At 48.9% G+C, this 23,246-nt stretch overlaps 2 protein-coding genes across 5 annotated transcripts in view; both read right to left on the reverse strand.

Annotated features, from left to right (window-relative positions):
• The window catches only part of ZZZ3 (zinc finger ZZ-type containing 3), a 157,294-nt gene extending 150,505 nt beyond the window's left edge, over positions 1-6,789 (reverse strand). For all 3 annotated transcript variants that reach the window (XM_068124854.2, XM_068124852.2, XM_068124851.2), the window contains exon 1: positions 6,404-6,789. The gene's annotated coding sequence lies outside the window, so the exon portion shown is untranslated. The remainder of the gene's footprint in view (positions 1-6,403) is intronic.
• Positions 6,790-13,723: 6,934 nt separating this feature from the next.
• USP33 (ubiquitin specific peptidase 33) overlaps positions 13,724-23,246 on the reverse strand; it is a 148,649-nt gene continuing 139,126 nt past the window's right edge. For both annotated transcript variants that reach the window (XM_068124850.2, XM_068124849.2), the window contains 4 exons: positions 18,284-18,392; positions 17,624-17,726; positions 14,683-14,751; positions 13,724-14,509 (listed from right to left, as the gene is read on the reverse strand). In XM_068124850.2, the coding sequence (XP_067980951.2) occupies positions 14,142-14,509; positions 14,683-14,751; positions 17,624-17,726; positions 18,284-18,392 (649 nt within the window). In that variant the 3' untranslated portion in view covers positions 13,724-14,141. The remainder of the gene's footprint in view (positions 14,510-14,682; positions 14,752-17,623; positions 17,727-18,283; positions 18,393-23,246) is intronic.

Consider the following 23,246-nt stretch of genomic DNA (forward strand, 5'->3'; position numbering starts at 1 on the left):
ATTTAATTTATAAATGTTGAGATGGAAGTGGGACGGCAACAATGACAAGTGGGTCATAAGAAAAAAAGGGAATAGAAGCAAAATAAATAAATATATACATAATAACACACTAGAAAGGTTCCACAAGGAAAACTACAAATTGTGTGGTCCACTGCCATGTTGCACCACGATATACAAACAAGCCAACAACACAAACACAAAGCACACAAGAATGAACACACAAGATGTTTCACAGAAAAGGAGCTCAATGGGATATTGAAAAATAAATAAATAAAACCAAGCCAATCGGCAATTCCAAATGACCTTTAAACAGCAGAGCCGAGCGAGTGACCTGTAACCCATAGTAATGGGTGTTTAATGCACAATTAGTGTTTTAGATTATAAAATTTGTTTGGTTTGGGTGTATGGTTCAACGTGAACAGTTATGGTTATATGCATTCATCTCATGGTCTAATATATAATCCACCTGTGAAGGGGGGGGGGGGGGTGGTGAGGTGGTGGGGAGCGTTGAGAGCCAGCACGTGCATTTGCTGCACACGTGACAGGTTTTCATTTAATTTTGAGGTCAAGACCATTTCAGGATGCAAAGGTAAGGCCGAGGGAGCTCCAGGGGGAATGAGACAAGGCTAAGGGCTGCTGTCAGAAGGAGTGCTTCAATCGGTAGGAATTGCATTCATCGACAGCTCAGTATTTTGTAAGTGCTGAGAACTGCAGACTCGATGAATTGGTTCAATACATCGCAAGGCAGGTGGACAAATATACGAAAGAGATTCAATTAAATGTACAATAGGGAATTGAAGCCAATGAAGTGGTCTTTTGCCTTGCTTTGCGTTGCAATACGACTGCACACAAAATCTTATTCGGTCGTATGCAGCACAAAGCCAAAGGTAGGATACCGGTGGAGTAGAATTATTGGCTGATGGCATAGCTGTGCCGCTGGTACAGTATCCCTGTAGGTTAGGCCAGAAATTTGTAATTTGTTTGAGATGCCAGTGACAGCTCGCCTACTCTTAGCGAAGGACACCATGGGATCTTAAATTAACATCCACCAACTAATGCCAGTAGACCGGAATCCCGTTCAACGCCAATCCGAGGGACGACACACACATTTATGAATCACTCGGCCTACGTTGATGAATCACTTGGCCTATGAAACACCAGGACAATTGAGAGCAGGATCATGATTCAAACCCAATCCAGACAGCTTGGGGCGTGCATACCTCCTCCAGGCAATGCATAGCTCAAATTTGAATGTCTGTTAATCGTCGCGGGACTCCGGGTCGTCACCACGCGGGCTCCCGCCGCCGTCACCACGCGGGCTCCCGCCGCCGTCACCACGCGGACTCCCGCCGCCGTCACCACGCGGACTCCCGCCGCCGTCACCACGCGGACTCCCGCCGCCGTCACCACGCGGACTCCCGCCGCCGTCACCACGCGGACTCCCGCCGCCGTCACCACGCGGACTCCCGCCGCCGTCACCACGCGGACTCCCGCCGCCGTCACCACGCGGACTCCCGCCGCCGTCACCACGCGGACTCCCGCCGCCGTCACCACGCGGACTCCCGCCGCCGTCACCACGCGGACTCCCGCCGCCGTCACCACGCGGACTCCCGCCGCCGTCACCACGCGGACTCCCGCCGCCGTCACCACGCGGACTCCCGCCGCCGTCACCACGCGGACTCCCGCCGCCGTCACCACGCGGACTCCCGCCGCCGTCACCACGCGGACTCCCGCCGCCGTCACCACGCGGACTCCCGCCGCCGTCACCACGCGGACTCCCGCCGCCGTCACCACGCGGACTCCCGCCGCCGTCACCACGCGGACTCCCGCCGCCGTCACCACGCGGACTCCCGCCGCCGTCACCACGCGGACTCCCGCCGCCGTCACCACGCGGACTCCCGCCGCCGTCACCACGCGGACTCCCGCCGCCGTCACCACGCGGACTCCCGCCGCCGTCACCACGCGGACTCCCGCCGCCGTCACCACGCGGACTCCCGCCGTCACCTCGCGGACTCCCGCCGTCACCTCGCGGACTCCCGCCGTCACCTCGCGGACTCACGTCGTCACCTCGCGGACTCCCACCGTCACCTCGCGGACTCCCGCCGTCACCTCGCGGACTCACGTCGTCACCTCGCGGACACCCGTCGTCATCTCGCGGACACCCGTCGTCATCTCAGGATACCCGTCGTCATCTCAGGATCCACCCGCACATTAACCGCTGGAGTATATATCTTAATTTACATCATGACAATGGACAACTCTTCTATTTGTTGGAGAAATGTCTCCACTTTATTATACGTTTTCATTCTCTCCACTGACCCTAATGCATGCACATTTGATTGCTAGTTTTGAAATGCGGCAAATATGCAGATGGTCGAAGGCAGTTATCCTGAGACAATCGTAACTTTTACTCCATTCCAAAAAGCTTAATGTAGGACATTGAGTTTCCTCTGACCGTACAAGGGGCATTCATGAAAAATATGTTATCAGAACGAGAAGCAATTACAGTCCAATAAATGTCAACTTGACTTTAAACTTTTCAATAAGAAAGTACAGGGTGACCCAAAAAACCAGAACCAAGCTTTTTTCATATCTTCTCTCTTCTTACCAATTATAACATCTTGTTTTTTCAGGCGATTGAAGAAGAGTGAACCACAAGACAGAGTACGAAAGTTGGAGACGATTCTTCCCTTTTTAAAGGTATCATGGACACTTTGGCAAAAGACTAATTCTGTCGAGACTTTTCTTCAAACGGACTCTTTCCTACGAAAGGTGTATGCTGCATGTGTGATAAGTGTTATGATTTATGGGAGCGAGACGTGGGTAATGAACGTAGAGCAGCAACAGAGGCTCGAAAGGGTGGAAATGCGGAGTATCGTTGAGAGAGAGGAAGACAAATGATGAATTGCGAAAGATGATGGGAATAGAGCCTGTGATGGATGCTGTGAAGAGAAACAGGTTGAGATGGTTTGGTCATGTGTTGAGGAAGGATGAAAGTGACTGGTTGAGAAGAGTGATGGGAATGAATGTAGAAGGAAGTAGAGGACGGGGGAAGACCGAGAAAGACTTGGCTAAAGATGGTGGAAGAAGAAATGCGGGCAAGGGGGTTAACAAGGAGAGATGCAGAAAATAGGGCAAAATGGAGAAGATTGTCATGGGGACCGCAAGGCTAACCCCCGCTCTAGCAGGGGAAATGGCCTTAAAATGCATGTTGTTGTTGTTGTTGGACTCTTTCCTACGAGAAGACTCAAATTGGGTTTAAACGAGAGATTGGAACTTACACTGACTGCACCCTGCAAGTTATGGATATTTTCCTGGGTCAAAAAGTTCAGAGAAAAAAGCGATGTCGCAAATTTCAAGAGTAAAAGTTCTGGAGGACCAACACATTTGGGATGTCCTCGAGCTGCAAGGTCTCCTGAGAACATTCACCTTGTTCGTGATTCACCGAGCAGAAGCCCGAAGAAATCTCTCGGATGTTGGAGTTAAGACCTTGGAATGTCACATGAACCAGTGAGAGGCAGCCACGATGTGAAACTGTATCCATACAGAATTAAAATTAAACACAAACTGAATGCAACACATATGCAGAAAAGAGCGACAATGTGGCAGTGGTTTTCAGGCAACATGGAAGAAAAGCTGAACTTCCTCAACAATGGCTGGTTTTCTGATGAGGCCCATTTCCTTCTTTATCACCATGTCAACTCAAAGTACTGTGGATTGACACCAAACCCTACACCACCACCGCCCACCCCCTCCTGATCTAGTGCCCGAGCATCCTATCCACTCAGAAAAATGCACTGCCTGAGTAGCAAATGACTAAATGTGGAGTCTTTGGCGCTTTCTGTTTGAGGATGATACAGGAAACATTGGCTGTCAGTACGAAGCGTCACATCCAAATTCTTCAGATGTTTTGGAGAGCGCTAAGCAGTCATAGGGAACAATGGTTTCAACAGGATGGAACCACTCCACACACTTGAAGTGATTCGCTGAACTGGCTCAACACGCATTTTTGGTGACAGTCACCAGTTGAAGACTTGCTGTTGAACGATTCCCACCCTCACCAGATATTTATATCGTAGGTGCTATCTGATGGACAACATCTACAGAGGAAGACCACAATCCATTGAAGAACTCAAAGCAACAACTGTCAATAAAATTTGCTCGATTCCTACAGCGGAATGGGACCACAGTCACAAACTATTTTGCCCGGAGAATCGAAGTGTGCTTCAAATGCCATGGCAAACGTTTGTAGCACGTCATCCAATCACTGACTTACTCTATTCATGGTAATCTGTGCCAAAAATCCTGCCATTTGAGTGATGAAGATTTTATATTAAATAGTATGAGTTCTGTTTTTGGGGGTCACTCTGTATAAACGATTAGTAAGAAATTCCTTTTCATCAAAAGCCATGATTCAATACTGCATCGACACTAAACGTCTTCTTTTTTTTCAATCTGAGTTTTAAAAAAATTAACGAGAAAGCATCTGAAAATGCAAAGCCCGTCAGCGTCTGTTTGTATTTAGACGCCTTCTTCTTCTTATGATGATGCTCAAATTAACAAAAAACGGTTAGAAAAAAAAAAAAAATTTAAAATTGATCATTTTATGCAGAAGATGGTAAATTTAAATTTCAGGTCAATTGGATGAAAATTGATTTTATATGAAGCTGACTGACCTTTTGACCAAATTATTAATTTGCCTTCTCCATATTATCATGATAAAACTTTGTTGAAAATTTCATGACAACTCAAATGGTAAATTTAAATTTCAGGTCAATTGGATGAAAATTGATGATTTTATATGAGGCTGACCTTTGACAAAATTATTAATTTGCCTTCTCCGCATTATCATAACAAAGGTTTGGTGAAGATTTGATGACAAAACTCAAATGGTAAAAAAGTTACGGCCCAGACACACACACACACACACACACACACACACACACACACACACACACACACACACACACACACACACACACACACACACACACACACACACACACACACACACACACACACACACACACACACACACACACACACACACACACACACACACACACACACACGTGATTACAGTACCCCGTCTCATGCTGTGCACGGGATGGGCTAAAATATATGAAAAGAAAAATTCATGAATAAATAAATAAATATATGAAAAATCACTCATTGAGCGACACTTGGCAAAACAGAACAAAGTAGAATGGCACTCAGTAGAGCATCCTTTTGACCTCAAAAATAATTGATGGTTGAATTCAGTGACCTGATATGCAAATAATCTTCAAAGTTTAAGTTAATCACATGAAAATTGAAAATTTTAGAAATCTGGCCTATGTTGACCTTTTGGCCTATGTTGATCTCAAAAAAAGTTAGTGGTTGAATTCAGTTAGCCGATATGAAAATCCGATTCAAATTTCAAGTCAATCGGATGAAAATTGAGGATTTTAGAAATTCGAAAAAATGTGGTTGACCTTTGGCATATGTTGACCTTTGACCTCAAAAATATATAGGATTTTGTCGGACAACGAACGCTATCATTTGGTGAAGTTTCGTGAAGATCAGTTTAAAATTGTGACCTGTAGGCAAGTATAAGTGAGTGGACAGACAAACACACAAACCGGAGTGATCAACATGTCAAAAATTTATTTATTTTTGCCCAAGTAATAAAGGTCCGTTTCAAGACACCTGGGACGTGACAGGTGAGCAGTTTACCTTTTATATAAGACGCCGAAAGAATATCATTTCAGCATGAAGATGCATTAAGCACTGGAAACCACAGATAACCCTTATTGATAACTCTGCAGCGACATGATGGTGATGATGATGATGATGGTGGTGGTGATGATGATGGTGGTGATGATGGTGGTGCTGATGATGGTGGTGATGATGATGGTGGTGGTGCTGATGGTGGTGCTGATGGTGGTGCTGATGATGATGGTGCTAATGATGATGGTGATGATGAGGATGGTGCTGATGATGAGGATGGTGCTGATTATGATGATGATGATGGTGCTGATGATGCTGCTGATGATGGTGCTGCTGGTGATGGTACTGCTGATGATGGTGCTGATGATGATGATGGTGATGATGATTATAATGGTGATGATTATGATGATGATGATGATTATAATGATGATGATTTCAATAGTGGAAGCCACCAGGAAACTGCGTGCTCGCCCAATGCACCCAGACACATTATCCATACCTGATACCCACGAGCAATCCCCTTCAAACATCGACAGCAATGAGACGCAGCCAACAACTTATCACTTAGAAAGGAAGCGCCGTCTTTCCGCCGCGAAGGCAACATCAAGGCCCCGTTTCCCGGCCACCTGTCTATCCGAGCACCGGAGTCTGCACCCTAGCACTAGGCCTTAGCGTGAGCGATCGCACTCTTTACCCGGACCGAGAGGAGCCAACTTCAGGCGTTCACGGCGCTCCGTCAGGAACACCGTCCCGGTTTGAAGACGATCCCGGACTTCAGGCGTCTAGGAACTCCGCCGTTGATCGGGAGCGAGCCCGAAGCGACCGTGATCGCACGACAAAGCCATGGCCGAGGTCCCGAAAAACTCCCAGCGTGCCTAGCGACAGGCGCTAGCGTTGGCCATTTAGTGGCTCCGTGCGGCCGTCGTGTGCTCCTCAGGCTCTCAGCTCAGGTGCCTAAAACGACCAAGGCGGACCTCCAAGTGCCATGGTGATTGGTGGTGTGCCACACCATTCGGACGGGTCAACCTCAGGGAATAGAGCGGGAAGCGTTCTGGCACACATATAAATAAATAAATATATGAATGGGAATACCTTGGCCGAGGCCCGAAGGTAACGGTTACCTTATTGCACAAAAGCTCACCAAGTAATCATTTATAAATCCGTCACGCACCGTCGTTCTTGCTGGTGTTGTGGTGGTGGTTGTGCGGGACTGACACCACGAGGGCCGCACGTGGTTTCACCTCACACGCCCAATAATCGGTCACAGTTTTATAACGTGACGATTAACTGAGGAAAACGGTTTACACGTAATAATAAAATAATATATAAAGCAAAAACTCGAGTCGCGTTCGAGAAAAAAACAAGAGAAGGAAAACAGTTGTGAGGCTGATGTGAAGGGATACGACAATGACATGGTTGGGAAAATATTCCTCATCAAACACCATCCATCCAACGGGAGACTCTCGACCCAGGAGTTTGAATCCCGACTCAGCTATAAACCACCATCACGGTGTTTCACAGGCAGGAAGATTCAATATGTATCCTGTCTCTCTGATGGACGTTAAACGGCCGTCCTGTCTGCCGGGATTCATTGGTGAATGGTGGACGTTAAAGATCCCACGGTGTCCTTCGAGCGAGCTATCTCCGGCACCCTGAACAAATTCCTTCCCGAACTTTCTGTGCTGGAGTGGTGACCCGCCCAAGATGGAAACCTTAACCATAGAACCAGCTTCCGCAGCACGGACGCTCTGCATAGAACATGCATGGTTCATGATGTATCAGTGATGTAAACACGTGGGCAAACGGAAGAGGAAGAAGAAGAGACAACGACGTCACGGCGAGTTACCGCCCACAAAATGGTCGGGACATGAGATGTTTCCCGGTTGATGATTAAGAGTTAGCACCTATGTATAAATCAATGTGAGGTTGTTCGAGAAACTTATATAAGGAACGTAGCGTTGATACATGCCCGGTAGTTGAGTGTAGTGAAGAATATCGCTTTCTCCTCCGATTGAAACATGTCGAAAATGACGTAATACCGTATTGTCGGCCTATACAGTAACTGGTTTTGAATAATAATTTTAATGCTCTCTTAACAAGGAGCTGATGATCGAGGATCCTGCGCATTTTGAGTGGTATGAGGAATAGACATCTGTAATATTAAACCTAAATGTTCAACGGTTTTTGAAGCATCGTGTGCACAAGCCAAGTTAGAGATGGTTGACAAGGCAACATAATTCAGCCAAAAACACTACATAGCAGCATATCTCAAAGGGTTGTTACGGATTTGGACGAAACGTTGGGATCGGTTGGGTGTCTGACAAGGACAAACAGATTCGATTTTGGTGAAGATCTGAATATGGATTCGGATATGAGAATTATTTAATTTTTTTAAGTGATTCTTCACCATTGGGAGATCGGGCCAAAAACGATACATAGCAGGATATCTCAAACAGTTATGGACGGATTTGGACGAAACTTGGTGGACCGGTTGTGTGTGTGACAAAGAAGAATCGATTCAATTTTGGTGAAGATCCGGATCCAGCTCGTATAATTTTTTAAGTGGTTCTTCACCATTGAGTGATATGGCCAACCAGGCAGAGGTGTACTCTCGACTGAGTGCCGTTCTAGTTTGTAAATGAAGGGATAAAATAAGTGTGTGTAAAACCGAAATTTGGGTTATGGTTAACTACCTCCTAATGGGTTGTGGTTAACTGATTTTATTTACAGCTGTCACAAAAATATTTTGTGAATCTCCTGGCCTGATAGGAACATGAAAGCCCGCTTGGAGTTTGCAAAAGGCACGTAAAGGACTCTCAGACTGTGAGAAACAAGATTCTGTGGGCTTTCATGTGTCTTTCACTGTGGACTGTGGAGGCTTCCGTCTGGCCACTCTGCCCTAAAGCCCAGATCGGTGGAGTGTTGCAGTGATGGTTGTCCTTCTGGAAGTTTCTCCCATCTCCACACAGGATCTCTGGAGCTCAGCCAGAGTGACCATCAGGTTCTTGGTCACCTCTCTTACCAAGGCCCTTCTCCCCCGATGGCTCAGTTTGGCCGGGCGGCCAGCTCTAGGAAGAGTCCTGGTTGTTCCAAACCTCTTCCATTTAAGAATTATGGAGGCCACTGTGCTCTTGGGAACCTTCAATGCAGCAGAATTTTTTTTGTAGGCTTCCCCAGATCTGTGCCTCGACACAATCCTGTCTCTGAGCTCTGCAGGCAGTTCCTTCGACCTCATGGCTTTGTTTTTGCTCTGATATGCATTGTCAGCTGTGAGACATTATGTAGACAGGTGTGTGCCTTTCCAAATCATGTCCAATCAATTGAATTTACCACACGTGGACTCCAATCAAGGTGTAGAAACATCTCAAAGATGATCAAGAGAAATGGGAGGCACCTGGGCTAAATTTCAAGTGTCATAGCAAAGGGTATGAATACTTATGTCAATGTGATATTTCACTTTTTTCTTTTTAATAAATATACAAAACTTTCTAAAATCCTGTTTTCTCTTTGCCATTATGGCGTATTGAGTGTAGATTGATGAGGGAAAAATGAATTTAAACGATTTCAGCATCAGGCTGCAACGTAACAAAACGTGAAAAAAGTGAAGGGGTCTGAATACTTTCTGAATGCACTGTCGGTCTGTAGTTGAAGGAATCATTCTTTGCTCCTTTTTAGGTCATCTCTTCTCAAAGTCCGGTCGTGGTGTCCAGATGTCTGTCCGTCCAGTCGTCCGTCCGTTAACTTTTTGCTACTCCTCCCTTATCATAGAGCTGTTTGTTCTGAAACTTGAGAGATGAATACAAAATAGTAGCCCACACAATCGCCCAGGCTTTGATTGTTCAGGAGGGGGTGAGGGGGAGTCCCAGGGGGGCAGTTACCCCCTGAAACTTCGGATCCCTACTCATACCTTATTTACCAAATGATTACTCTGAAACCGATGCAGCCCTTCTACTCGATGGTCTGCAGGATCACTACAACCTCAAGAGATGACGGTCAGCCCACTTGGAGCTATTTTTTTTATAGTGCAGTGATGTTGGTGGATTTCCAAGCAGATGGACACTAACCTAGTGCAAATGACAGGGTGAAAAGGGCAGAGAGAGGATGTGGAAGACCAGCAAAGCAGGATTTGAGAACACGTGAGCTGATGCCATCCGGTCCAGTAGTGGAGTCAGAGTCGAGGGTTGAAAGAACCATTTCCACCTTCTCAGGTGCAAAATACAGAGTCAGTCCAATGGTAGTTGGGTATGACAGGGAAGGATGGGTACTGAGAGTGAGGGGTTGGGGATACAAGATTTGTAAGGAAACAAAGAATTGAGGCTTTCGGCCTTCTTACGAGCAGTCAGCTGTGGTGCCATTTGAAGAGCGGGAAGGGATGGAAGGAGAGCATACACCAGAGATAGACTGAAGAAGATACCACCATGTTTTAGAGGAGGGAGACCAGTTTGAAAGTTCATTCTTAAGGTTGGACAGATGTTGTTGTCTAACTCTCCTTAGAGTGGACACACACTTGTTATGAACGTTTTGGAAAGCACTGACATTACCTTCGGTCAGATTTGCTTTCCAGGAAGAGATGGTAAATAGTTTCAGAGGAACTCCCTCAACACAGGATTCAGTGTACCATGGGCTCCCCTGTGGGGTAGGATAATGAAAGACGAGATGAGATTAATTTGTGCATGAGAGAGAACAGGTTTCTGTGGAAGAATTCCTAGCCTGGGTAGATATGGGATGGGAGATCAAGGGCAGTAGATATGGGTGACCAGTCCTGAAGGGAGATGGCTACTTGTAGTTCCTGTCAATCTGCTTCAATGAAATGTCAGATTCACTGGCGTTGAGGCAGCTTTCTGAGAATAGCCAGAGAGATGTTGACTTTCACAAGCATATAATCAGATGAACAAATTGGAACAAAGGAAGAGCAGGAGACATTTGTACACCGGCGGAGTTTGGGGGTTGGGCAGGGGGGGGGGGGGCAATGCTCCCACCTTAATTTTTTAAGTAGTTTACAATCAAGATAAAAACATCCCGTATTTAAACGTGAGTAACAATAATGAACGTAAACTGTATTTGTGATTTCACGTATACTGTAACTACACGAACAAACGGTAATTTTGGAAGTCAGATCGAGTTACCCATTATTAATATGAAGCCCTTGCCCCCCCAAATAGAGAAGTCAAACTACGCCTATGCATTTGCAGTAAAGTTAGTCATCACCAAGTCCAGAAGGGAGGATTTGCTATTGGGAGAAATCAGGGTTGGAAAGTTCACAGATTGAGTCAGTCCCATTGAGTCACAGAACTCCTTTGCTGAAGTGGCATGGCTGGTGATAGAGGAACTAAGACCCAGCCAAGTTGCCTCGGTAACCAATGGAATCACCACATATGAGGAATAGAGAGTTGGGATGAGTGGTTAAAGGTTTGTCCAGAGAGAGAGAGAGAGAGAGAGAGAGAGAAAGAGAAAGAGAAAGAGAAAGAGAAAGAGAAAGAGAAAGAGAAAGACAAAGAGAAAGAGAAAGAGAAATGTAGAGATGTGGAGATGTAGATGGCGGTCACTCTTAGGGGGACAGTAAAACACACAAGATGAACAAGCATTCTGAGTATTGCGCTGCAATGCATGGCCCCTACCGGCAGTCTCTCGTCCGGAAAACTGTTGGGGAAATTACCAAGGGTTATTTACCCACAGGTTCTGAATCGTTCCCAATCGCTAATTACCTCAGGACGGGCTCACCTGTGATTCGCACTCGGGACTTCGATTTATACACATTGCAGACAGGTCAGCAGAAGCACGAGAAAATAAGTTGATGATAAAGAACCTTTCGAGTCGCTAAATATCAGTAATTTATTATATTTTCCGGTTCACGATCAATGATCGATGTGTATATATATATGTTGTTCGGGTTGGCTCCGCCCCTCCCAAAAGCGCGCGCTGTGTCGCGCTTTTGACGTTCGCGAGACGAGGCTGAGGGCGCGCGGTGCGGCTTGAGGAGAACTCGAGAATAAACAAGAGATATCCATTTTTAAAATATTTTCGTTTAATTAACGGTATCTGCCAAACCACGTGACCTATCGCCAATTCCAAAAGGACATTTTAGTAGACTGACATGCTGAACAGATCTGTGAAGTTTCCCCTCGTTTGGATAAAAAATGAGGGAGCGGCTCGGTTTTAAAGGTTCATGCTTAAAAACGTCATAACTCTGAAGCCATGTGATGCATGACGTCATGCTCGCTGACTTTTTTTGTTCGTCATGGGTATGCGATTCTGCCTGCAAAGTTTGGCCTCGATCTGTTCAGCCGTTGCAGAGAAAAAGGGGTTTTCGTGTTTTCACGAAAAACAATATGGCGGCCGAACCACGTGAACTGTGACGTCATAATTACCATTAAAATATTCCACAGACGGAGTCCCCCCCTCTGGTGAAAATTTGATCTCAATCGGTCCTATTATTGCAGAGAAAATCTTTTTTAAAGGAAATTAAAACTTAAAATGGCACTGAGTTAAGGATCATCAGAATTATCAGAATTCCCAAAGTTCAAAGTGCCATAACTTTGTCAAAAATGATCGAAACGTCGTGAAGTTCGAATCTGATCGGTAACATATCATGAGGAAACCATGTGCCAAGTTTGAAATAATTAGCGTTAAGAGTTTATTAAAAAAAGTCCGGAAAACTGTTCTTTGCGTGACGGACTGACGGACCGACGGACTGACAGACGGAGGGACGGCATGCAAACCTATAGTCCCCTCCGGTGTACCCTGGTAGGGGACTAATAAGAGGTGGAAGCAGAGGGGAAGTTGCAACCAGAGGTACTTCTGGGGGTTGGAGGTGTAAGATCAGGACAGGGCCAGTGAGAAATTAAATTGTTAATGTAAAGTGCAACTCCAGGCCTATCAAATTGGAGGCAACAATAGCGGGAAGAGACACGAAGGAGTCGACGACGTCCTGTGAGAGGAAGGATTTTGTTAGACAGATGATGTCTGGTTTATCGGCAATGGCCTAGATTGAGAGGTCTGTCGCGTGAGAGCGGAGACCTCAGATGTTTGTGGTCCAAACAGTTAAAGATAGTGGGGATTAGGCATTGGGATGGTGCAGTATCGGTGGGCTGGGGGGAGGGGTGTATGGGGGGTGGGGGACTTTGCAGGAGCGAGGTGAGGCTTTAGGGGTGTGGGGGAAGGTTTCAGTGTGTGGGTGTGGGGGAAGGTTTCAATGTTTAGGGTACGGGGGAAGGTTATGGTGTGTGTGTGGCGTGCAGGGGAAGGTTTCAATGTGTGGGATGCAGGGAAAGGTTTTAGAGGGTGAGGTGAGGGGTAAGCATTGAGAGGGTGGTGCAAGGAGGGTGGCAGAAAGGTGGGGGGACAAAGCTTTGAGGAGGTGGGGTAGGGGTGGTTGCTTTTCCTGATTATATTTTCCCAATTTTGACAGATGTAATTACCTCCACCCTCAAAGGTGGATGGAGGTTATGTTTTCATCCCTGTCTGTCTGTCTGTTTGTCTGGCTGTCAGTCTGTTTGTGAACAAAATATCTCAAAAACTTGTGGACGGATTCGGCCGAAATTTGGCAGCGATGTAGCGTATGTAACACCGACGAAATGATTAGATTTTGGTGAAGATCCGGATCCGGCTACTAAAAATTTTAAAGTGATTCTTCACCATTGGGAGATCGGGCCAAAAACGATACATAGCAGGATATCTCAAAACGTTGTGGACGGATTTGGACGAAACATGTTGGACAGGTTCTGTGTGTGACAAGGAAGAATCAATTCAATTTTGGTGAAGATCCGGATCCGGATCCGGATCCGGCTAGAATAATTATTTTTAAAGTGATTCTTCACCATTGAGTGATATGGCCAACCAGGTGGAGGTATGCTCTCTACTGATTGCCGTTCTAGTTCTTGTTGTAATTGTGACTGAGGAGACAAAAGCAAACGTTTTTTCCGTAAAGTACAGGACACAATTGCCTTCCTTAATGTACTCGTGGAATTAATGTTTTAAAATCTCAGAATGAACAAAGCAATACAAACCGAAAGTATCACACTTGCAGAAATTTTACTCTCACTTTACACATCCCTCACAAGAGAAAGCATTTACCAAGCACAGTTTAAACAAATGAGGAAAAGGCATATAAATTAAAAGGCAATGCTTTCTGAAACTTGTTAAATGCTGCACATGTTTACAAGTTATCAAACGTATCACATTGCTCGTGAACACAAAATAAAAGGTGGGGAGGGGGAGCAAACTTGAGAAACGTGGAATGTCAAGTGAAATTATCACCAACAGTTACCTTCACCTTTTTGCCTGTTGAGTAGTGGGATTCCCAATTAGTATATTGTGCGAGTTAAAGTCACTGTGTGACTCAGCCTCCGTGTTCATGATCCATTCCCACTGTTATACTGCAGTGGCAATGACATAAAACAGGAGGCGCGTCACAATGTCATTGCAGGCAGAATTCACCCCACCGAGGTCTCCAACTCCATCTGCACATCCAATGGCAGAGAGGATTCTTGCTCCTGGTGTTGCTGACTGGGATGCAAAGACCTTTCGGATGTGTGCGTCGGCACCTGGTGCACCGCTTCTTCATTGACGTGCAAAGAGCCCTGTGGTGCTGATTCCTCACTGGAATTTGCCAACACTTGATGCAATGATCCTTCTCCACCATGAGGCAAGCTTTGCCGCATTGACCCATCTATGGGATAGGCTGACACTTGACGCTCCCCAATGTGTGAGAAATCTTGCCCTATAATTATCTCTGGTCCACCACCATAAATGGAACCCAGGTACAACCACGTCTCCTTGGAGATCTGCCCATAATCAGCACCTGAAACAGCAATGGAAGGTTGAAATGCTTGTCAAGATTCTTGTTAGGCTACTTTGTGGGCAGGTTGACATCACACTCATGGGGCATGTAAAGAGATACACTGATAAGCTATACTCATTGTATCCAATATATATATATATATACATATATACACTTGGAAAATTAAGGCGCACCCATTTTGACAACCATGTGACCTCCCTTGTTCATGGCAATCTTGCTGTTGTCAATTGGTCCTGGTGGATCTACAAGAGAAAAACAAGTTTTGAATGTAGTTTAAGCAAATAAAAGATTGCTACATGCTACAAAGTATGCAATACCAACTCGTATTGGGTGTCCACAACCATCCTTGACCATGTCGTGGAAGGTCGGCCAAGGCCATCACTGGTTTTCTTCAACCCTCACTTTTTCACCTTGATTTACTTTCAAATTAGTTTTCTCCGCAACCTCTTGGGCAATTGACACAAAACTTCGACATATGATCACCTACCCATGGAGCATTTTTTTAACAAATTAAAATGATGATTGGATTGAAAATGCGGCCGGCGTTCCAAAACATATGTTTTATACGGGCTTGGTTTGTAGGGCGTTTCAAATGTCAGGAATACTTGTACCAAGTTGGATTTAAATCCCTTCAGCTGTTCTCAATTATCACATTTTTTTCCTGACTTGACATCGACCTTTGACCCCAAAATCTAATCAGTTCATCTTTGTATCGTAATATATAGTTATACCAAGTTTGGTCAAAATCTAAACACTAGTTCACAAGTTAGCTCAGTAACAGAATTCCTACCTAAGGGGACCTCTGGCCTTTGATCTCTTGACCCCAAAATGTACTCAGTTCATCTTTACATCATTATTCATACTTGTACCAAGTTTGACATATTGCTTCAGCTGTTGCTTCATTCTTCATTATTCATGTTGCTTCAGCATTATTGCTTCAGCTGTTGTCAAAGTTATTGCGTAACGAAAACATATCACGGATGCACGGACGGACAGACGGAGGGAAGGTCAACCCGAAAACATAATGCCTTCAGCGATTTTGTCGCGGAGGCATAAAAAGGTATCAAATTTCCTCCACGTGCCTCGACTTTGTAAACTAAAAAAATAACTTTACCTTCTTTGTGATTCCCAAACCAAAATCAACAAAGGAGTTAAAAAGAGTACATAATATACCTCCTTCACCGAAATAAACGCTTCCATATGCCTTGGTCCTTGTAGAAAAACAACAACTAGTGTGCAACACCATTTATCATGCAATAAAGAAAATGCTTTGGTAGATTTAGCCATCAGATTTAGCTTCTTTTTTTTGCTCTACAGTGATCATCTAAGGCTGAAGAAGGAACTTGCATGTCCATAATTTTATGTCATCTCATCTCAATTATCGAAGAAATTAACTTGCTAATTTTGCTAATCCTCCCTTATCACCAGGCTGATTGTTCTGAAACTTGACACATGGATACAAGACAATAGCCTGCACAATTGCTCGGGCTTCGATCTTTCGATTTAGGATCATGGGAGCTCCCAGAGGGTGGCAGATACTTCGGATCACTATTCTTCTCTTATTTACCAACCGATCGCTCTGAAACCCAACACAAACCTTCTGCTCTATGGTCCGCAGGATTGCCCGTTCTTACATGTTTCGATTTCGGATAAAGGGAGCTCCCAGGGGTGGGGGGCCCAAATCAGCAGTGGTCGGAACTACAACCTCAAGAGATGACCGTCAGCCGACTCGGGGTTATTTTTTATATTAGACAGCATGGAACACATATGTTTACTTTTACATAAACCATCATAAACGATTTTAGAAGACAAGACAATGGACATTTGAACCTGGGATCCCACCATCATTAGCAGATGTGCTTAGATGGCAGCACCAAATCGACCAATCCATAATGGGAAAATGCGACTGTGGGAAAGCTCAACTGGAGTGCCACAACGAGAGACATCCTGATTGTGGGTGATGGTGCACATCTGTTCCTAATTAGAGTGATCCATTTGGTTGATTTAAATGAGGAAGAGCCCAAAACACTAGCTAGTTCCATGACCTGAGTGCAACAAATGTATTTGCTTCTTTGATGGATGAGTGGCTGAAAGCCGTTCCAAATGAAGCAATAACAGGCATGTCATGCCCCTCTTATTCCTGGGGCTGTCCGCGCACTACACAAGATAGGCTCAAGTACACCTTACTTCTCACTGCCAGGCTTGGGTAAAATACTGAGCAACATCTATGATGGGAATTGGGACTTCAGACAGTATCCCACAAACAAGGAGTTACCAGTAAGTGAGAGTTATCAGCTCGTTTTGATCAAATTTGACTGAATGAATGAAAGATCGTTTTAAGGCCATTTTCCCCGCTAGAGCGGGGGTTAGCCTTGCGGGCCCCATGACAATCATGGTTCCCTGTTTGAGGCAATGTTTTTATGGCCGGATGCCCTTCCTGGCGCCAACCCTTAGTCGCCTCTTACGATGCGCAGGGATACGGTGTACCTATTCTAAACCAGGGTACACACCGGGATCATTCATCCCAGCAAGCTGGTACTCAATTTGCTGACCTCGGAAGGGTGACAGGCTGAGTCAACCCCCCTGGTGTTAATTCAGCGATCGACCGGGATTCGAACCCAGGATCCTAGGATCCCAAGCTGGCACCCTAACCACTAAGCCAACACCAGCCTGACTGAATAAAGAAGGAAAATTGGTAGCAAGGTTTTCTTAGATCTGCAGAAGGATCATCACTTGGACAAGTTGAGCGTTTTGTGTTAAACGCCTTGTGAGAGTGAAAGATGGTAGCAGAAGACGAAAAAGAAAGATGTGTTCAATGGGAATCATAAAGGTATTGTTTTAAAGAGATTTAGAAAAAATACTTCTACTGAATTTTTGGGTCGTACATGTCACAAACAAGGTGACCTGAATTCAGCAAAGACAAGCCTAGGTACAGGTATGTGTTTAAGGTTATTCATCAGGTTAATAATGGCATCATCTGCAGGATAGCCGAGAGGGACGCACCCCCAGAGATTGAGATGGATCTTTGATATGTTTAGCTAGGAAAAAAGGGATTACTGTTGTGCAGGAAAAATCCCCCCCCCCCCCCCGCCCATCCCCCCATCCCCCCATCACCTGTGTCCTTCCCCTTCACAAAGTTCTCCCACTCTCGAAACCACTGCATACTGATGCAGTATATGGCACCAGGATGCTCATCTGCTTGAAAAGCCTTGTTCTTCTGCACAAGTAAAATATATCAAGGTTAATGAGATAATTGAAAAGAAAACCAAGACCAACACAACTGAAACTCAGTTTCGAAAGATGCCCACCAGGAATGTGAATGTGAGCAAGCTGGATCTCTGCTTACTTCCTTAATTACAAGAGGGGTACAATAAATATTATAAATGAAGGCAAAAAAGACTGAGGAGCACATTCAATGCTGAGTATAAAATAGAAAAGTGAAAGTGAGGTTGTTGTTGTTTTGTATGCAGGTTATGGCTGCTGGTTGCATCATTTTCTGGTAGGGTGGCTGTGCCGCTGATGCAGTGACCCTATTACCAGTAAGTTGGTACTCATTTTGCCGACCTCAGAAGGATGACAAGCTGAGCCAATCCACCTGGTGTTATTTCAACAGCACGACTAGGGGCTCAAACTCAATACCCGAATATCTCAAACCAGCCACCTTAACCGTTAAGCAAACAACAGGCTTTGAAAGTGAGGCGTTCAAATGAGATGAACATAATAATTGGAGAAAACATACCACACAAATAAGTGAAAATGATGCTCCCTTCTTACCCGGATGAAGGTCTCCATCTCAGCATTAGTCCTTTTCTCAAGTTTTTCGAGTTCCGTTTGGCACACAGAACATACAGAAAGGTGGTTGACAGCAGGGCCTCCACCATACCTGGCACAAACATGTAAATGTGATGTTATCAATTGTCATGTATGGATGTGCAAAATGTTCCCTGTGTCCCCGAACATTGACATCTCAGAAACACACAAATAACATTATTGTGGAACAAAACTGTCCACATAAATAAAGAAACCAGATTGTTTAAAAGTCAATAGCTATGCATATAGTAAAATGGACAACTAGTCCTAATTGTGAAAACTAGCGTGGTTCTGCATCAGCGGTTAGGTCGAACAATGGATGAATCAACATCATACCTCAATCGATCGAGGTATGCTAAGGATCGTTGGAAGCAAGGACAATCTGGCATTTCGGGTATTAACACTTCATCGGAGTATTAACATGGTGATCTCGGTGCACAAGGTTAAATTTACCGCCTCTTTCCAAGGCTCCGTAGCTGACTATACCGACATGGCTTGTGGTGCAATGGCCAAACAGCCCGTGATGATGTTCCTTTACTAGCACGAAACACTTTCCGGTGCCTTTGTTTCCCCAAGTCCTCCAACTGGCCTCATCTATACAGAACGTCAGACATAATACAACCTTACAAATGTTCTAAGATTACTATCACCGCCTTCTTGGTGCACATGTTACATATGACCTACTTCTGAATAAATATCCTGATACTGTAGCGGCTACCGCTGGGTTTTCACAATCGCCTTGCACCTATCAAGGACGCGGAGCGATCACCATGCCGGGCTCGTCCAGGACGCCCGGGCAGGCCCGCGCTCAACTTGCCAGGCCTCGGTCGGGACGCCCGGGCATGCCCGGGCATGCCCGGGCAGGCTCGCCCTCAACTTGCCAGGCCGCAGCCAGGACGCTGGGCCACGCCCCCTCTCGCCTTTCCTGGGCAAACGCTCCGGGATAATATGTATATATATTGCTGCCCGATAAACGGGCTTTTCAGAGTGCCTGAGTGTTTGGTTTGATTAAAGCAACTCGGATGAATTCCAGCTTTTTGTCGCGTCCATTCTTCCGATCGACGTGGGAGCCCCAGCTCCTTCATTGGTGACCTACCGACATGGACACGGCAGTCGCCCTTAAACTGCCTACCTTCTGGGAGGCTCACGCGGCAGTTTGGTTCGCACAGGCGGATTCCCTGTTCGCCCTGCGAGGCATCACGGCCGACGACACCCGCTTCCACCATGTGGTAGCAGCGCTCGGTTCGGCCACCGCGGCCCATGCCCTGAGCCTCCTCGAGAGCCCGCCAGCCGCTGACAAATACGGCGCGATTAAGAAGCTTCTCCTCGACGCTTTCGCCCTCCCATCGGCGGAACGCGCACGGCGCCTGCTCGACCTGCCTGAGCTCGGCGACACGCGCCCTTCCGAGCGAATGGACTACATGCTTTCACTGCTCGGCGAGCACTCTCCGGCATTCCTGTTCCGGGAGCTGTTCCTCCATCAGCTGCCTAACCCGGTACGCCTCGCCCTGACAAGCACGACGATCACAGATCCCCGGGCCCTTGCCAGAGAAGCCGACAAGATCTCCGCCGCAGGACAGCGCATCGCAGCGGCGACATGGGACCCACCGCCGTCCGACGCAACACCCATGGCGCCCGAGCACCCGGCACGGTCGACGACCGAACTGCCGATGCAATTGGCGGCCGCTACACCGAGCCGACCACCTCCAGCACGACGACCGGGGCCTCCACCTGACCAAGCGTGGTGTTACTATCATGCCAGGTTCGGACAGAAGGCCCGGACATGCCGACCCCCGTGCACCTTCGGCAGGCCGGGAAACGGCCGGGCCGGCCTTCATTACCAGCCATGAGCGCCGGCCACACGGGCAACTTACTGTTCATCACGGATAAAGCGTCCGGACGGCGCTTCCTGTGCGACACCGGCGCCCAACTGAGCGTCATACCCGCCTCTGACCAGGACAGGCAATCCGCGGTTTGCGGCCCCTCCTTGGTTGCGGCCCCTCCTTGGTTGCGGCCAACGGATCGACCATCCGCACCTTCGGCCCGCGCAACGTCACCCTCTGCTTCGGCGGCCAACGCTTTGCTTGGACGTTTGTAACTGCAAACGTGCCCATGGCTCTGCTAGGCGCCGACTTCCTCTGCGCACACGGACTGCTGGTGGACGTCCAACGGCGTCGTTTAATCAACGCCGAAACCTTCAGCTCCCTGGTATGCACATTGAGCAGCTCCGCGCCGACCGAGCTGGCATGCGCCGTCACGGCGGCGAACGAGTTTGCTCGCCTGCTCACGGAGTTCCCGGCCCTCACGCGGCCGACGTTTTCGGCCGTCGCAGTACGGTATGGGATCGAGCACCACATACCAACCACGGGCCCGCCGGTCTACGCCAGGGCCCGCCGCCTCGACCCAGCCAAGCTCGCCGTGGCGAAGGCCGAATTCGACGCGTTGGAGCACCTCGGCATCGTGCGGCGCTCCGATAGCGCGTGGGCCTCACCACTGCACATCGTGCCAAAGCCGGGGGGTGGATGGCGCCCGTGTGGCGACTACCGCCGTCTCAATGACGCTACCACCCCCGACAGGTACCCGATCCCGCATATCCAAGACTTCTCCGCCCGTCTGGCGGGACGGGTCATTTTTTCGAAAATTGATCTCATACGGGGATATCACCAGGTACCTGTCAGGGCGGCCGACGTCCCTAAAACGGCAGTCATCACGCCGTTCGGCTTATTTGAATTCTTGCGGATGCCGTTTGGTCTCAAGAACGCGGCTCAGGCGTTCCAGCGCTTGATGGACGGCGTGCTGCGTGACCTGCCGTTCCTTTTCGTTTACCTGGACGACATCCTCGTCGCCAGCACGTCCCGGGCCGAGCACCTCCTCCACCTCCGAACACTGTTCGGGCGCCTCAGCGAGCACGGCCTCATCGTCAACCCGGCCAAATGCCATTTCGGCACGACGGCCGTTGATTTTTTGGGCCACCACATCACCAAGAACGGGGCCGTGCCGCTGCCAACCAAGGTCGAGGCCATCACCACGTTCCCGCGTCCCCGCACCATAAAGGCCCTGCAGGAATTCCTGGGAATGGTGAATTTTTATCACCGCTTCGTGCCCCGCGCTGCTCAACTCATGCGGCCCCTCTACGAAGCCCTCCGGGGCAAGCCGGCCAAGCACGACATCGCCTGGTCCGCAGCAATGGATGCGGCCTTCCAAAGCTCAAAGCGGGCCCTCGCCGACGCAACACTGCTCGCTCACCCGGTGCTCAACGCTCCCATCGCCCTCACCACGGATGCCTCCGACTACGCGGTGGGCGCCGTACATGAGCAATGGGTGAACGGGGTTTGGCAGCCACTCGCTTTTTTCAGCCGGCAGCTCCGGCCGAACGAGCTCAAATACAGCACGTTTGACCGGGAGCTCCTCGGTCTACACCTGGCCGTCCGCCATTTCCGCCACCTCCTGGAGGGCCGACCTTTCACGGCGTTCGTCGACCACAAGCCGTTGGTTTACGCCATGGCCAAGGTCACGGAGCCGTGGTCGGCCCGCCAACAGCGCCACCTCTCCGCCGTGTCGGAGTTTACCACGGACATCCGGCACGTCGCCGGCAAAAACAACGCCGTGGCCGACTGTCTTTCCCGGGCCAGCGCGAACGCGGTCCACCTGGGCGTGGACTTTGCGCTTATGGCGGCGGACCAAACCACCGACACCATGGTGCAAGCCCTCCGGGCGGCGGACACGGGCCTCCGCCTGGCCGACATCCCCTTCGCGGACACTGTCCTGCTCTGCGACATCTCCCAAGGCCAGCCTCGCCCCATCGTGCCCGTCACCTGGCAACGCCGCATCTTCGCCTCCCTCCAAGGCCTTTCCCACCCGGGCCGGAAAGCTTCCCAGAAGCTGGTGTCGGCGCGATTCGTCTGGCACGGCCTTCGTCGGGACGTCCGCGATTGGACCAGCACCTGCACGGCCTGCCAACGGGCCAAGGTCCACCGACACACCCAGGCCCCGCTGGCACCTTTCACCGTGCCCGAACGACGTTTCGACCACGTCAACGTGGATCTGGTGGGCCCCCTCCCCCCGTCACGGGGGTTCACACACCTGCTCACCATGGTGGACAGGACCACCAGGTGGCCGGAGGCCGTTCCCCTCGTCTCCACCACCACCGCCGACGTGGCGCAGGCTTTCATCGCCACCTGGGTCGCCCGCTTCGGCGCACCGGCGGACATCTCATCAGACCGCGGACCACAGTTCACCTCCGAGCTGTGGGGCGCGGTCGCCCGCAACCTGGGGGTCAAGCTTCACCGTACTACGGCCTACCACCCCCAAGCAAACGGGTTGTGCGAGCGATTCCACCGCTCCATGAAGGCCGCGCTCATGGCCGGCCTTCAAGACGGCGGTTGGGCCGACCGGCTGCCGTGGGTCCTTTTGGGCCTCCGCACGGCCCCCAAGGAGGAACTCCAGGCATCCACCGCCGAGCTTGTCCATGGCCAGGCGCTACGCGTCCCGGGCGAATTCGTGCCCGACGCTACCAGTCCCTGGTCCGCAGCTCACCAGCGCTCGGACCTCCAGGAGGCCGCCCGACGGTTTGCCCCCGTGCCAACATCCCACCACGGTGACCCCCAGTCCTACGTCCCCCCAGCACTTCGCACAGCGGAGTATGTTTTTGTGCGTCACGACGCACATCGGGGGCCACTCCGGCCGCCGTACGACGGGCCCTTCCGGGTGCTGCGACGGGACGACAAGTCGTTCGTCATCGACATCGGCGGCAGGTCGGACCGGATTGCGGTGGACCGCCTCAAGCCGGCGCACGTGGACGTCGACCACCCACCACGGGTGGCCCTTCCGCCGCGGCGAGGCCGCCCCCCGTCCACGGTGCCCCCCACTCGACCGCCCACCACCACACCGGACCCCCTCCCACGACCCGCCAGGGGTCGCTTCGGCC

Source organism: Myxine glutinosa, chromosome 8, assembly GCF_964187855.1.
Source record: "Myxine glutinosa chromosome 8, kmMyxGlut1.1, whole genome shotgun sequence".
Taxonomy (NCBI): Eukaryota; Metazoa; Chordata; class Myxini; order Myxiniformes; family Myxinidae; genus Myxine; species Myxine glutinosa.